At 40.1% G+C, this 17636-nt stretch overlaps 1 protein-coding gene across 1 annotated transcript in view; it reads left to right on the top strand.

The window, feature by feature from the left end:
• Nucleotides 1-17205, top strand: part of LOC133662474 (sodium-coupled monocarboxylate transporter 1-like) — a 31786-nt gene extending 14581 nt beyond the window's left edge. Inside the window, exons 8-17 of the mRNA XM_062066499.1 lie at nt 2196-2336; nt 2408-2537; nt 2608-2696; nt 5261-5370; nt 5425-5492; nt 5554-5640; nt 10748-10965; nt 12045-12151; nt 12217-12290; nt 16340-17205. Coding sequence (XP_061922483.1) covers nt 2196-2336; nt 2408-2537; nt 2608-2696; nt 5261-5370; nt 5425-5492; nt 5554-5640; nt 10748-10965; nt 12045-12151; nt 12217-12290; nt 16340-16441 — 1126 coding nt within the window. The 3' untranslated portion in view covers nt 16442-17205. The remainder of the gene's footprint in view (nt 1-2195; nt 2337-2407; nt 2538-2607; nt 2697-5260; nt 5371-5424; nt 5493-5553; nt 5641-10747; nt 10966-12044; nt 12152-12216; nt 12291-16339) is intronic.
• Nucleotides 17206-17636: the final 431 nt, after the last annotated feature.

Here is a 17636-nt window from a genome sequence, read left to right on the forward strand (position 1 = left end):
ACCATGACTAGGGAAGGTTGTTTGGATTGTGTCACATAAAGTTGTCATGTTTTTGACCATGTGTGTTGACTTTTATGTTAGTTGCATTTGTATTTTTTTGTGCCATGACTAAGGAAGGTTGTTTGGATTGTGTCACATAAAGTTGTGTCATGTTTTTGACCATGTGTGTTGACTTTTATGTTAGTTGCATTTGTATTTTTTTGCGCCATGACTAGTGAAGGTTGTTTGGATTGTGTCACATAAAGTTGTGTCATGTATGACCATGTGTGTTGACTTTTATGTTAGTTGCATTTGTATTTTTTTGCACCATGACTAGGGAAGGTTGTTTGGATTGTGTCACATTAAGTTGTGTCATGTGTGACCATGACTGTTGACTTTTATGTTAGTTGCATTTGTATTTTTTTGCGTCATGACTAGGGAAGGTTGTTTGGATTGTGTCACATAAAGTTGTGTCATGTGTGACCATGTGTGTTGACTTTTGTGTTAGTTGCATTTGTATTTTTTTGCGCCATGACTAGGGAAGGTTGTTTGGATTGTGTCACATAAAGTTGTGTCATGTGTGACCATGTGTGTTGACTTTTATGTTAGTTGCATTTGTATTTTTTTGCGCCATGACTAGGGAAGGTTGTTTGGATTGTGTCACGTAAAGTTGTGTCATGTGTGACCATGTGTGTTGACTTTTATGTTAGATGCATTTGTATTTTTTTGCACCATGACTAGGGAAGGTTGTTTGGATTGTGTCACATAAAGTTGTGTCATGTGTGACCATGTGTGTTGACTTTTATGTTAGTTGCATTTGTATTTTTTTGCACCATGACTAGGGAAGGTTGTTTGGATTGTGTCACATAAAGTTGTGTCATGTTTTTGACCATGTGTGTTGACTTTTATGTTAGTTGCATTTGTATTTTTTTGCGCCATGACTAGGGAAGGTTGTTTGGATTGTGTCACATAAAGTTGTGTCATGTGTGACCATGTGTGTTGACTTTTATGTTAGTTGCATTTGTATTTTTTTGCGCCATGACTAGGGAAGGTTGTTTGGATTGTGTCACATAAAGTTGTGTCATGTGTGACCATGTGTGTTGACTTTTATGTTAGTTGCATTTGTATTTTTTTGCACCATGACTAGGGAAGGTTGTTTGGATTGTGTCACAAAAAGTTGTGTCATGTGTGACCATGTGTGTTGACTTTTATGTTAGTTGCATTTGTATTTTTTTGGGCCATGACTAGGGAAGGTTGTTTGGATTGTGTCACATAAAGTTGTGTCATGTGTGACCATGTGTGTTGACTTTTATGTTAGTTGCATTTGTATTTTTTTGCACCATGACTAGGGAAGGTAGTTTGGATTGTGTCACATAAAGTTGTGTCATGTTTTTGACCATGTGTGTTGACTTTTATGTTAGTTGCATTTGTATTTTTTTGCACCATGACTAGGGAAGGTTGTTTGGATTGTGTCACATAAAGTTGTGTCATGTGTGACCATATCTGTTGACTTTTATGTTAGTTGCATTTGTATTTTTTTGCACCATGACTAGGGAAGGTTGTTTGGATTGTGTCACAAAAAGTTGTGTCATGTGTGACCATGTGTGTTGACTTTTACGTTAGTTGCATTTGTATTTTTTGCGCCATGACTAGGGAAGGTTGTTTGGATTGTGTCACATAAAGTTGTGTCATGTGTGACCATGTGTGTTGACTTTTATGTTAGTTGCATTTGTATTTTTTTTGCACCATGACTAGGGAAGGTTGTTTGGATTGTGTCACATAAAGTTGTGTTATGTGTGACCATGTGTGTTGACTTTTATGTTAGTTGCATTTGTATTTTTTTGCACCATGACTAGGGAAGGTTGTTTGGATTGTGTCACATAAAGTTGTGTCATGTGTGGCCATGTCTGTTTACTTTTATGTTAGTTGCATTTGTATTTTTTTGCGCCGTGACTAGGGAAGGTTGTTTGGATTGTGTCACATAAAGTTGTGTCATGTGTGGCCATGTCTGTTTACTTTTATGTTAGTTGCATTTGTATTTTTTTGCGCCATGACTAGGGAAGGTTGTTTGGATTGCGTCACATAAGTATATGCTGTGCTTCGCGGAAACAAATTGAAGAAGTTGTCTGGTAGCACTCGGCCTGCAGAGTGTTTTACAACATGATGTTTTAACATGATGTTTTACAACATGATGTTTCAACATGATGTTTCAACAGCTTTGACCCAAACCCACTGAGGAGACACACTTTCTGGACGGTAACCTTTGGCGGGACATTTGTCTGGGTCAGCATCTACGGGATAAATCAGGCTCAGGTCCAGCGGTACATCTCTTGCAAGAGCCTCACTCAGGCCCGACTGTGAGTTTCATAGGGCCATATTGGGAGTGTTTTTACTTGTTCACGTCTTCAGGTTTCCCTCTACTCTACAGGGCACTGTTCATCAACCTGATAGGCCTGTGGTGCGTCTTGCTGTCCTCAGTCCTGGCAGGGATGTGTCTCTATTCGCTGTACAGGACCTGTGACCCGTGGACCTCTGGCATGGTGTCTGCTCCAGACCAGGTTCCGTACAGCAAGAAAAGTGTTATTGAAGTGGAAACACAAATAATTGCTGATATCTCGCTCTTTGTAGTTGATGCCATTTTTGGTGATGGACATCCTGGGAGACTATCCTGGTCTTCCAGGACTGTTTGTTGCAGCAGCTTATAGCGGATCACTGAGGTTTGTGTCAAAGGAACAAGAAGATTGAACGTGTGTTTATATACAGTGGTGGTCAAAGGTGTACATACACTTGTAAAGAACATCATGTCATGGCTGTCTTGACTTTACAATCATTTCTACAACTCTTGTTTCTTCAGCATTGTCCACAAGTTTAAGTCAGGACTTTGGGAAGGCCATTCTAAAACCTTCATTCTAACCTGGTTTAGCCATTCCTTTACCACTTTTGAGGTGTGTTTGGGGTCGTTGTCCTGTTGGAACACCCAACTGCACCCAAGACCCAACCTCCGGGCTGATGATTTTAGCTTGTCCTGAACAATTTGGAGCTAATCCTCCTTTTTCATTGTCCCATTTAAAGCAGCAGTTCCATTGATAGCAAAACAGGCTGTCAGAAAAATTGTGTGTAAATTATCAAAAAACTTTCCATTTTCTGGGTTCCCAGTGAACAGACGAAAGCTGTCTTTGTTGCACCAAGCCAAAGGCTTGGGAAATTTCGCTGTGTACGATGGGAGGAGACGGGAGGGGTTATCTATTGTGATCCAAGACTTGCCCAAGCTCGATCCAGGACCAGTCCAAGACCGAGGCATCTTTTTCTTTTGTGTTTATGTGACCAAAAACAATGGCTATTTACATACCCCCCATTCCTTTAGAAACAGCTGTTGTTATGTAAACAGGGAATATCCAAATAAAGGAGGAAACGTGAACCTTTTTCTGTTAGAGCGTAATGACACTGTACAAGGGTACATATGTATACGTTTCTCCTCGCTGAACCACATTGAATTCTGTCTCGGTTTGATTCTTTGCTTCTTGTCCTGTTTAATAGATGTCATCAGTGTTTGAACCTGACACAGGCCCAGAGCATAATACTACCACCACCATGCTTGACGGTAGGAGTGGTGTTCCTGGGATTAAAGGCCTCACCTTTTCTCCTCCAAACATATTGCTGGGTATTGTGGCCAAACAGCTCCATTTTTGTTTCATCTGACATCACATGGACAAAGATAAGACCTTCTGGTGGAAAGTTCTGTGGTCAGATGAAACAAAAATGGAGCTGTTTGGCCACAATACCCAGCAATATGTTTGGAGGAGAAAAGGTGAGGCCTTTAATCCCAGGAACACCATTCCTACCGTCAAGCATGGTGGTGGTAGTATTATGCTCTGGGCCTGTTTTGCTGCCAATGGAACTGCTGCTTTAAATGGGACAATGAAAAAGGAGGATTAGCTCCAAATTGTTCAGGACAAGCTAACATCATCAGCCCGGAGGTTGGGTCTTGTTGGGTGTTCCAACAGGACAATGACCCCAAACACACCTCAAAAGTGGTAAAGCTGTTATTAGGGATGTCCGATAATGGCTTTTTGCCGATATCCGATATTGTCCAACTCTTTAATTACCGATACCGATATCAACCAACACCGATATCAACCGATATATGCAGTCGTGGAATTAACACATTATTATGCCTAATTTGGACAACCAGGTATGGTGAAGATAAGGTACTTTTTAAAAAAATTAGTAAAATAAGATAAATAAATTAAAAACATTTTCTTAAATAAAAAAGAAAGTAATATAAAAACAGTTACATAGAAACTAGTAATGAATGAAAATTAGTAAAATTAACTGTTGAAGGTTAGTACTATTAGTGGAGCAGCAGCACGCACAATCATGTGTGCTTACGGACTGTATCCCTTGCAGACTGTATTGATATATATTGATATTTAATGTAGGAACCAGAATATTAATAACAGAAAGAAACAACCCTTTTGTGTGAATGAGTGTAAATGGGGGAGGGAGGTTTTTTGGGTTGGTGCACTAATTGTAAGTGTATCTTGTGTTTTTTATGTTGATTTAATTTAAAAAACAAACAAAAAAAAACAAAACAAAAAAAACGATACCGATAATAAAAAAAAAACGATACCGATAATTTCCGATATTACATTTTAACGCATATATCGACATCTCTAGCTGTTATGTATTGCAGGGGGGAGTTGACGGCACAGACACAAGGGGGCAGTATAGCTCTATGTATTTTATTCTATATATTACAATATGTATAATAATCAACAATAACACTATAAATATATTGAGAATGGAGTGTGACCAAAAGTGGTCAAGGAAGGCTAAATCAGGCTAGAATGAAGGTTTTAGAATAGCCTTCCCAAAGTCCTGACTTAAAGGTGTGGACAATGCTGAAGAAACAAGTCCATGTCAGAAAAGCAACACATTTAGCTGAACTGCAGCAATTTAGTGGTCAAGTGGTCAAGCAGAAGCTTGTGGATAGCTACCAAAATTGCCTTATTGCAGGTCAACTTGCCAAGGGACATGTAAGCAAATATTAACATTGCTGTATGTATACTTTTGACCACCACATTTTCAGTAGAGCCATAATAAATTCATAAAAGAAGCAAACTTCATGAATGTTTTTGGTGAGCAACAAGTATGTGCTCCAATCACTACATCACAAAAAAATAAGAAATGATTGTAAAGTCCAGACAGCCATGACATGATGTTCTTTACAAGTGTACGTAGACTTTTGACCACCACTGTACATATATTCCATGCACTGCAGCACAGTGTCTTCCAGCATCAATGCGCTGGCTGCAGTGACAGTGGAGGACCTGATTAAACCGCACATGCAGATGTCAGACAGGCGGCTGGCTTGGACCTCCAAAGCCTTGAGTAGGTTTGGACTATCCAGCATGTGTGAAATGAGTCTGACCGTCTTATTTGCAGGCTTTTTATTCGGCCTTGTATGCATGGGAATGGCAGGACTGGCTTCGCTCATGGGTGGAATATTGCAGGTAGTGCTGGACTATAATCACGTGTGCTAGTTGAATACTGGGTGACCGTGTCAATCTGTAGGCCACCATCAGCATCTTTGGCATCATCGGCGGTCCTTTACTTGGACTCTTCTCTCTGGGCCTCCTCTGTCCTGTCGCCAACTCCAAGGTGAGTCAATATCGGAGTGAGAGATTGACCGATTATCAACTGAACTACAGAAGCCAAAACTAGTGAAGTTGTCACCTTGTGTAAATGGTAAATAAAAAGAGAATACAACAAATCCTTTTCAACTTATATTCAATTGAATAGACTGCAAAGACAAGATATTTCATGTTCACACTGAGAAACTTTGGTATTTTTTGCAAATAATCATGAAGTTAGAATTTAATGGCAGCAACACATTGCAAAAAAGGCATTTTTACCAGTGTGTTACATGGCCTTTCCTTTTAACAACACTCAGTAAAGGTTTGGGAACTGAGGAGACACATTTTTGAAGTGGAATTCTTTCCCGTTCTTGCTTGATGTACAGCTTAAGTTGTTCAACAGTCTCCCTTCTCATATTTTAGCCTTCACACATTTTCAATGGCATCGTCTTGCTGAAATAAGCAGGGGCGTCCATGATAACAACATATGTTGCTCCAAAAGCTGTATGTACCTTTCAGCATTAATGGTGCCCTCACAGATGTGTAAGTTACCCATGTCTTGGCCACTAATACACCCCCATACCATCACACATGCTGCATTTTACACTTTCACTCTAGAACAATCCGGATGGTTCTTTTCCTCTTTGTTCCAGAAACAATATGAAATGTGGACTCGTCAGACCACAGAAAACTTTTCCACTTTGCATCAGTCCATCTTAGATGAACTCGGGCCCAGCGAAGCGTTTCTGGGTGTTGTTGATAAATGCCGTTGGCTTTGCATAGTAGAGTTTTAACTTGCAGCGTTTCTGGGTGTTGTTGATAAATGCCGTTGGCTTTGCATAGTAGAGTTTTAACTTGCACTTACAGATGTAGCGACCAACTGTAGTTACTGACAGTGGTTTTCTGACGTGTTCCTGAGCCCATGTGGTGATATCCTTTACACACCGATGTGGCTTTTTGATGCAGTAGCGCCTGAGGGATCCAAGGTGCGTAATATCATGGCTTACCAGCAGTGATTTCTCCAGATTCTCTGAACCTTTTGATGATATTACGGAGCGTAGATGGTGAAATCCCTAAATTCCTTGTTGAGAAATGTTGTTCTTAAACAATTTGCTCAGGCATTTGTTGACAAAGTGGTAATCCCTCGCCCCCGTCCTGGTTTGTGAACGACTGAGCATTTCACGGAAGCTGCTTTTATACCCAATCATGGCACCCACCCGTTCCCAATTAGCCTGTTCACCTGTGGGATGTTCCAAATAATTATTGATGAGCATTCCTCAACTTTCTCACTCTTTTTTGCCACTTGTGCCAGCTTTTTTTGAAACATGTCGCAGGGCATCAAATTCCAAATGAGCTAATATTTGCAAAAAATAAAGTGGACCAGTTCCAACGTTAAATATCTCGTCTTTTTCACTGCGGCGTTCACGTGGACACGCCCCACCTTTTCTGTCCTAACGCAGTGCGTCTCCTTCGCTTACCTGTCAAAACTTCACATTTTATCCGAGGGAATCCAGTTTTTGTCCTTCCTTCCCAGCATTTTCCCTGCCCTTTTGTTTATTTTCACTACCGCAGCGATGGAGTCGCTCGATGAGCCTCCGTCCGCAACGCTCGGAGCGTGGACTCATTAAAGGAGCGCCACGAGTTTCATGTTCCGTCATGCAACCAATAACAAAGATGGATGGACACCAAGACGACTAAAAAAAAAGATATCTGCCGAAAACCCAAACTTTGTGTAAATATCTTGATACGTTGGATAGTTCTTATATAGGAAGAGCAGGCGGCAGCTCACACAATCTCATATTTTCTCTAACATAACTTTGACAGCCATCTTGAAAAATGTCTCACATCTACTAGAACAGGGGTCGGCAACCCGCGGCTCTAGAGCCGCATGCGGCTCTTTAGCGCCGCCCTAGTGGCTCTCAGGAGCTTTTTTAAAAATGTATGAAAAATGGAAAAAGATGAGGAAAAAAAAAAGTTTTTGTTTTAATATGGTTTCCGTAGGAGGACAAACATGACACAAACCTCCCTAATTGTTATAAAGCACACTGTTTATATTAAACATGCTTCACTGATTCGAGTATTTGGCGAGCGCCGTTTTGTCCTACTAATTTTGGCGGTCCTTGAACTCACCGTAGTTTGTTTACAAGTATAACTTTCTCCGACTTTCTAGGACGTGTTTTATGCCACCTCTTTTTCTGTCTCATTCTGTCCACCACACTTTTAACGTTGTGCGTGAATGCACAAAGGTGAGTTTTGTTGATGTTATTGACTTGTGTGGAGTGCTAGTCAGACGTATTTGGTCAGTGCATGACTGCAAGCTAATCGATGCTAACATGCTATTTAGGCTAGCTATATGTACACATTGCAGCATTATGCCTCATTTGTAGGTATATTTGAGGTCATTTAGTTTCCTTTAAGTCATCTTAATTCAATTTATATCTCATGACACACTATCTGTATGTAATATGGCTTTGAATTTTTTGCGGCTCCAGACAGATTTGTTTTTGTATTTTTGGTCCAATATGGCTCTTTCAACATTTTGGGTTGCCGACCCCTGTACTAGAAAGAGCCCAGAATTGTTTTCATTTAAATGTTGGCAATATTTCAGGGTTCCTCACCAGGAAACTTGACAATGTAATAAATCCATAAATTGGTATGAAATTATCGGTTATCGGCTTGAAAAAACAAATTGGTCGATCTCTAGTTTGGAGGCTGGTTGGACGGGATGTCACCCACCTTTGTCATCACGTACAGTGGTGGTCATAAGTGTACATACACTTGTAAAGAACATCATGTCATGGCTGTCTGGACTTTACAATCATTTCTTATTTTGTTGTGATGTAGTGATTGGAGCACATACTTGTTGGTCACAAAAAACATTCATGAAGTTTGCTTCTTTTATGAATTTATTATGGCTCTACTGAAAATGTGGTGGTCAAAAGTATACATACAGCAATGTTAATATTTGCTTACATGTCCCTTGGCAAGTTGACCTGCAATAAGGCGCTTTTGGTAGCCATCCACAAGCTTCTGCTTGACCACTAAATTGCTGCAGTTCAGCTAAATGTGTTGCTTTTCTGACATGGACTTGTTTCTTCAGCATTGTCCACACCTTTAAGTCAGGACTTTGGGAAGGCCATTCTAAAACCTTCATTCGAGCCTGATTTAGCCATTCCTTTACCACTTTTGGTCACACTCCATTCTCTAGTTTATTTATAGTATTATTGTTGAATATTATATATATTTTAATATATAAAATAAAATACATAGAGCTATACTGCCCCCTTGTGTCTGTGCCGTCAACTCCCCCCCTGCAATACATAACAGCTTTACCACTTTTGAGGTGTGTTTGGGGTCATTGTCCTGTTGGAACACCCAACTGCGCCCAAGACCCAACTGATGATTTTAGCTTGTCCTGAACAATTTGGAGTTAATCCTCCTTTTTCATTGTCCCATTTAAAGCAGCAGTTCCATTGGCAGTAAAACAGGCCCAGAGCATAATACTACCACCACCATGCTTGACGGTAGGCATGGTGTTCCTGGGATTAAAGGCCTCACCTTTTCTCCTCCAAACATATTGCTGGGTATTGTGGCCAAACAGCTCCATTTTTGTTTCATCTGACCACAGAACTTTCCTCCAGAAGGTCTTATGTTTGTCCATGTGATCAGCAGCAAACTTTAGACGTGCCTTAAGGTGTGGCTTCTGGAGGAAGGACTTCCTTCTTGCATGGTAGCCTCTCAGTCCATGGCCATGCAAAACAGGCTGGACTGTGGACACTGACACCTGTGTTCCAGCAGCTTCCAATTCCTTGCAGACCTGCTTTTTGCTGGTTCTCAGTTGACTCTTGATCATCCTGACCAATTTTCTGTCAGCAGCAGGTGATAGCTTGCGTTTTCTTAGTGACGTTTGTAACCGAGTCTAATGACTGCATCACATGAGCCTTATTTAAATGGATAATTTATGTTGCTGTATGTATACTTTTGACCCTCACATTTTCAGTAGAGCCATAATAAATTCATAAAAGAAGCAAACTTCATGAATGTTTTTGGTGAGCAACAAGTATGTGCTCCAATCACTACATCACAACAAAATAAGAAATGATTGTAAAGTCAAGACAGCCATGACATGATGTTCTTTACAAGTGTATGTACACTTTTGACCATACTTGGTCAACAGCCATACAGGTCACACTGAGGGTGGCCGTATAAACAAGTTTAACACTGTTACAAATATGCGCCACACTGTGAACCCACACCAAACAAGAATGACAAACACATTTCGGGAGAACATCCGCGCCGTAACACAACAGATCAAATACCCAGAACCCCTTGCAGCACTAACTCTTCCGGGACGCTACATTATACACCCCCCCTCCCCCCTCCCACCACGCCCACCTCAACCTCCTCATGCTCTCTCAGGGAGAGCATGTCCCATATTCCAAGCTGCTGTTTTGAGGCGTGTTAAAAAAAAATTATGCACTTTGTGACTTCAATAATAAATATGGCAGTGCCATGTTGGCACTTTTTTCCATAACTTGAGTTGATTTATTTTGGAAAAGCTTGCTACATTGTTTAATGCATCTAGCGGGGAATCACAACAAAACGAGGCATAATAATGTGTTCATTCCACCACTGTATATATCGGTATCGCTTGATATCGGAATCGGTAATTAAGAGTTAATTAAGAATCGGAATATCGGCAAAAAAAAGCCATTACCGGACATCTCTAATTAAGTCCATAAATTGGTATGAGATTGTTTAAAATGTAGAAGATGGGGAGTTATTTTGATGTATATTTTGATGTATTGAAGATGTATTGAAGATGGGGAGTTATTTTGATGTATATTTGATGTATATTTTCACCAATTTTCCCAGGAGATTTCCGCTATTTTGAAATCCTCCGCTTAGAAACATAAAAAAAGGTGTTTGATGTTGTTCGCTGCTAAATTAGACACAACATTAGCGGTGCAAAAAACATGTCGCTACTAGTATATTTAGTCAAAAAAAATTATAAAAGCATTTTAACGTATACTAGTCATGTTTACATAACTTTTACTGGAAATGAATATCGGCTCCAAATATCTTTAAGTGAGTTGTTGTTTGGCACTGTGAGTGATTTAAATGTCCCTCAGGGAGCTTTGTCGGGTCTGGCGGCCGGCCTGGTTTTGTCTCTGTGGGTGGGCATCGGCGCCCAGATATACCCACCGTCTCCCGAGATGAGCCGCCCCCTGCCGCTCACCACCCGGGGCTGCAATGTCAGCACCTTGGACGGCTTCAACTGGACCTCCACTGGCCCGCCTGCTCACACCAGCCCTATGGCCGCCTCACCTGGGCGGCTCAGCGGCGACAGGTACGTGACCGTCAGCACAGGAGAGCCTTCAATCAAGTCTAGGTCGACCGCATGTTTGTATTAGTTGTATGATATACCGCTACTAGTACAGTATTGCGGTACTAATTCATCAAAAACGGTACCATACTCTGTTTGAAAAGTACCGGTTCGCCAAATTGTTTTTATTACAGCCATGACATTGCTGGTTTTACGAGCAGAGGAGCATGTTGGGCAGCGCACACACACAGAGTACTTACAAGCAGACACAGCGTGTAGACAGAAAAGGGAGAATGGACGCATTTTGGTGTAAAAAGTAAAGATAAAGGTGAAGTTATAACACTGAAACACCCTCAGGAAGAGCTGCTTTAACACATGGCTAGCTAGTTCATTCTAAATCACTAATCCTGGCCTCCATGGCAACAAATAAAGGAAGTTTCTTACAAGTACCATTATCACTGGAGGACGAGGACTAGCTAAACATGCTTCACTACACACCGTAGGAGGATACAATAGCTCACCACCGTCACAATGTAGACAAACGCCATGGGTGGATCCACAACTGACATCCACTGTAATGATACCAAGTACAAGAGTGTATCTAGTCGATACTACTATGATTACATCGATATTTTTTATCGTCACAAAATATTTTTTCCTTTTTTAAAAATTCATATAATGTTTATAAAGTCAGTAAATACGTCCCTGGACACATGAGGACTTTGAATATGACCAATGTATGATCCTGTAACTACTTGGTATCACATCCATACCTTAAATGTGTGGTATCATCCAAAACTAACGTCAAGTATCAAAGAAGAGAAGAATAAGTGATTATTACATTTTAACAGAAGTGTAGATAGAACATGTTCAAACAGAAAGTAAGCAGATATTAACAGTAAATGAACAAGTAGATTAATAATCATTTTTTACAGTTTGTCCCTCATAATGTGTGCAAAATAATAGGTGTATAAATGACACAATATGTTACTGCATACGTCAGCAGACTAATTAGGAGTCTTTGTTTGTTTACTTACTACTAAACTCATACCAAAATATTGGTATGGGGACCAGGCTAGTTTGTATTTTGTTCCCCCTTCTAGAAGGAACCTGCTGGCAGATAGCTGGTACTCCGTGTCCTACCTTTACTTCAGCCCCATTGGAACCTTAACCACCATCATGGTGGGCCTTCTAGTCAGCCTTTGCACAGGTACTATACTCCACTAGTTTATACATGCAAAACAAAAGAACAAACGTTATGCTTTTTGACTCCAGGAGGTTGGAAGCACAAAGTGGAATCAAGGCTGATCTTCATGAAAAGCGACACCTGTCTCTTCTCCATATTGAAGGTATGTACAGTGGTGGTCAAAAGTGTACATACACTTGTAAAGAACATCATCTGTCTTGACTTTACAATCATTTCTTATTTTGTTGTGATGTAGTGATTGGAGCACATACTTGTTGGTCACAAACAACATTCATGAAGTTTGCTTCTTTTATGAATTTATTATGGCTCTACTGAAAATGTGGTGGTCAAAAGTATACATACAGCAATGTTAATATTTGCTTACATGTCCCTTGGCAAGTTGACCTGCAATAAGGCGCTTTTGGTAGCCATCCACAAGCTTCTGCTTGACCACTTGACCACTAAATTGCTGCAGTTCAGCTAAATGTGTTGCTTTTCCTGACATGGACTTGTTTCTTCAGCATTGTCCACACCTTTAAGTCAGGACTTTGGGAAGGCCATTCTAAAACCTTCATTCTAGCCTGATTTAGCCATTCCTTGACCACTTTTGGTCACACTCCATTTTCTAGTTTATTTATAGTATTATTGTTGATTATTATATATATTTTAATATATAAAATAAAATACATAGAGCTATACTGCCCCTTTGTGTCTGTGCCGTCAACTCCCCCCCTGCAATACATAATAGCTTTACCACTTTTGAGGTGTGTTTGGGGTCATTGTCCTGTTGGAACACCCAACTGCGCCCAAGACCCAACTGATGATTTTAGCTTGTCCTGAAGAATTTGGAGCTAATCCTCCTTTTTCATTGTCCCATTTAAATCAGCAGTTCCATTGGCAGCAAAACAGGCCCAGAGCATAATACTACCACCACCATGCTTGACGGTAGGAATGGTGTTCCTGGGATTAAAGGCCTCACCTTTTGTCCTCCAATCATATTGCTGGGTATTGTGGCCAAACAGCTCCAGTTTTGTTTCATCTGACCACAGAACTTTCCTCCAGAAGGTTTTATCTTTGTCCATGTGATCAGCAGCAAACTTTAGACGAGCCTTAAGGTGTGGCTTCTGGAGGAAGGACTTCCTTCTTGCATGGTAGCCTCTCAGTCCAGAAGGTTTTATCTTTGTCCGTGTGATGTCAGATGAAACAAAACTGGAGCTGTTTGGCCACAATACCCAGCAATATGTTTGGAGGAGAAAAGGTGAGGCCTTTAATCCCAGGAACACCATGCCTACCGTCAAGCATGGTGGTGGTAGTATTATGCTCTGGGCCTGTTTTGCTGCCAATGGAACTGCTGCTTTAAATGGGACAATGAAAAAGGAGGATTAGCTCCAAATTCTTCAGGACAAGCTAAAATCATCAGCCCGGAGATTGGGTCTTGGGCGAGCTTGCTGCGAGGTCTGTTACCCCGGGATGCAAACGGATCACTCCGGACAGGACTTGCAGGTAGGAGCATGGTTTATTCTTGAAACTCAAAAGTAGTACAACCAAACTTACGTGACTGTAGCATAAGCAAGCACTTAGCATACACTTGAAACCAGACGCGAAGCGAATAATGACGCCAGACTGAGCGTGGCGAGCGAGGTGAATAAGTAGCTCTCTGATTAGTGGTTGACAGCAGCTGAGCGTGGGACCACTAACCGGAGGCAGGTGAACCCAATTAATCCCCACGGTGACCAAAATAAAACCCAGGAGTGCACACAACAGGAACTCAGGGAGTCCAAAACTAACAGAACAGTCTGCAGGCTATAGAGCCCTCCCGGTAAAAGTTAGAGATGCTACCTCAGTAGAAGCATTTAAGTCTCATCTTAAAACTCATTTGTATACTCTAGCCTTTAAATAGACTCCCTTTTTAGACTAGTTGATCTGCCGTTTCTTTTATTTTCTTTTCTACTCTGCTCCCAACCCGGGGTGGACCGCTAGCCTGTTCATCGGATGGGGACATATCTACGCTGCTGACCCGTCTCCGCTCGGGATGGTTCCTGCTGGCCCCACCATGGACTGGACTTTCGCTGATGTGTTGGACTTTCACAATATTATGTCAGACCCACTCGACATCCATTGCTTTCGGTCTCCCCTAGAGGGGGGTGGGGGGTTACCCACATATGCGGTCCTCTCCAAGGTTTCTCATAGTCATTCACATCGACGTCCCACTGGGGTGAGTTTTTCCTTGCCCGTATGTGGGCTCTGTACCGAGGATGTCGTTGTGGCTTGTACAGCCCTTTGAGACACTTGTGATTTAGGGCTATATAAATAAACATTGATTGATTGATTGAGAACATAACTAACCAAAACATGATCCGGACCATGGATCATGACAGCAGTTGGGTGTTCCAACAGGACAATGACCCAAAACACACCTCAAAAATGGTAAAGGAATGGCTAAATCAGGCTAGAATGAAGGTTTTAGAATGGCCTTCCCAAAGTCCTGACTTAAAGGTGTGGACAATGCTGAAGAAACAAGTCCATGTCAGAAAAGCAACACATTTAGCTGAACTGCAGCAATTTAGTGGTCAAGTGGTCAAGCAGAAGCTTGTGGATGGCTACCAAAAGCGCCTTATTGCAGGTCAACTTGCCAAGGGACATGTAAGCAAATATTAACATTGCTGTATGTATACTTTTGACTAGGGATGATACTCGAAACCGGTTTTCCCGGTTGTTTGATAAGAAAAGAACCGAGTCCTCGGACTGGAATCCCTTTTTGAGAACCGGTACCCGTTATCGAGACCACTATAGTAAAGAAAAAGAGTGGAATCCCGTCCCGACCAGAAATGCTCCGTGGGACATCACAAGAAATGACGTCACGTAGCTCAGTCATTAGGCGCAGATAGGGAAAGCAGGAAAACAATGGACGGTAAAAAGCGCTCCAAGGTGTAATAAAGTTCAAAACAAAAGGTATAATCCAACGAATAACTTTACTGAGAGATTTGAGCAGGGTAAAAACACATGACCAACACTTTTACGACCAACCGGAAACATAGCAACCAGGCTAGCAACGCACCTCCTTTACGGCAGCTGTCACAACGTTCTTAATGCAACCGCAGCACATACATATATACACAACATATCTCCCTTTTTTAACTTTTGTTTTTCTTTCCTTGTAAACAAAACAAAATCACACTGTATATGTGTTGTCTGTCTAATTATAAATACTGCAGACGAGGCGTGTTGGCTGAGTTCTTGACGTTTACTTTCACAGCGTGGCAACATGCAACACTTTTCGGGGCTACCGCGCATGCTCGTAACTCCCGTTGCATGCTGGGTAGTGTAGTTGTTATATTCTCTAGCTCATAACATCTTTCCCCCATAAAGAAATAATGTTAACTCAATAAAGTGTATTTCTTTTTTTAGCTTTAACTTTTCATTTTTTAGCATTGTAACCACATTTGCAAACAACTTTTCTCTTCTTAGAATTTTCTTTCAATAAAGAAATAAAGTGCAAAAATGTCAAAGCATCATAACAAACAGTTATGTCAAATAGCAGCAGAAGTGCACTTTTTGGAGAGCTGTATTATTTTCAGTTTTGTGCCCAAGGGACTGATTTTATTTAGCACTATATTATTATTTATACACCTATAGTGATCACAGAGACAGCTTGTTTTTGTGTTACTGTATATATTTGTTTCTCTGAAAAATCCCACTTAATATTCTTTGGGTAACAACAGTCAATATTTATTTATTTTATTTAATTTTTTTAGGTGGGTCACAGTCAATATTTATTTATTTATTAGATTTTATTTTTTTATTATATAATAAAAGTGAGCTTTTGTTAAACCAAATATTGTGTGGTTTTTTTCCATATACAACAACCTATCTGGACTCGATAAGAGAATCGATAAGGAATCGGTTCGATAAGAGGATTCGATAATAGACTCGAACTCGATAATTTCTTATCAAACATCATCCCTACTTTTGACCACCACATTTTCAGTAGAGCCATAATAAATTCATAAAAGAAGCAAACTTCATGAATGTTTTTTGGTGAGCAACAAGTATGTGCTCCAATCACTACATCACAACAAAATAAGAAATGATTGGACAGTCCAGACAGCCATGACATGATGTTCTTTACAAGTGTACGTACACTTTTGACCATCCTTCATATCGCCAAAGCCCACCTTGCATTAATCTCAATATCTGATTGTCCGTTTTAAGCGTGTCGCAGGAAGCTGCAATCTTCACCAAGACGACGAGAAGGACCTTGGCAACATAAACCCTGCATTCTGCGACCTTGAGCTGGACTTAGCACGACGCTAGGTGTCTGCATCGTAAATGTTCTGTGCTGTCATCCATCATTTTAAAGTGGTATTAACCAAGGTGACATTGGCTTTAATAACGTGTTTATTCAAAGTACCATATTGTTTTTTATTGTAAAGTTGCAATTGCTGTATTAATCGACCAATGTGTTACTATATTCAAACACAGTGTTACTGTTCAAACTGCGTAATGTTACAGTGGCCAAAAATATGAATTATTCTTCTGTGACTCTTTGGCCACCACACGATTCGACTCGATTCAGAATCAATACTTTTTTAATAACACTGGGTGCCAGTTCTATGATTAATTATATTTCTCCATAAAATAGACAAACAACTGTGATAAATGTCTATATTACTTCAAAGAAAACTGGTTTTGTTGAATACAATTCTACCCAAACATTTAATAAAGTCAAAGCCACTTTTATTCTTTGGCTTTTAACACTACGTGAGTTGTGTTGTCCTCTGTGTTTTATATACATTTTGATTTCTATTTACTGTTTTAATTGGTTTTACCCTTTCAAATCGTTTTTAATCATATTTATTTTTACATCGGTTTTAAATTTTTTGTTTTTATTCAGTCATTGGTGGAGCTAAGGATAATATTTGAATATTGTTTTTAATATTGTTGTGCAGCACTTTGGAAACATTGTTGTTGTTTAAATGTGCTATATAAATAAAGTGGATTGGCTTGGATTGAAATACAAATATGGCAACAAAAAAGTATCCGACTTACTTTTCTAAAGTAAATGTGTACAGCAGATATAGATCATCCACATCAGGGCTGTCAAACTCATTTTAGATGGGGGGGGCACATGGAGAAAAAATCTACTCCCAAGTGGGCCGGACTGCTAAAATCACGGCACGATAACTTGAAAATAAAGACAACTTCAGATTGTTTTGTTTAAAAATAGAACAAGCACATTCTGAAAATGCACAAATTATAATGTTGTTTTTTTCACACTTACATGTTGTGGTTAATAATATTCTAACTTTATTTGTCCTTATTTATACTTTCGGAATAAGTTATGTGATAATGTTCCTCAGTCAACTCATTGGTGTTCATTTTAAATCTATCAAGAAATAAAAATAAAAAAAAATCAGATGACAGGATGTTATTTATGTAGTTTGCTCATTTCCCACTAACATATGTAGCATCATCTACAAAGATAGAGGATTGCTGTTGCGACATCTAG

Source organism: Entelurus aequoreus, linkage group LG12 (genome assembly GCF_033978785.1).
Source record: "Entelurus aequoreus isolate RoL-2023_Sb linkage group LG12, RoL_Eaeq_v1.1, whole genome shotgun sequence".
NCBI classification, from domain to species: domain Eukaryota; kingdom Metazoa; phylum Chordata; class Actinopteri; order Syngnathiformes; family Syngnathidae; genus Entelurus; species Entelurus aequoreus.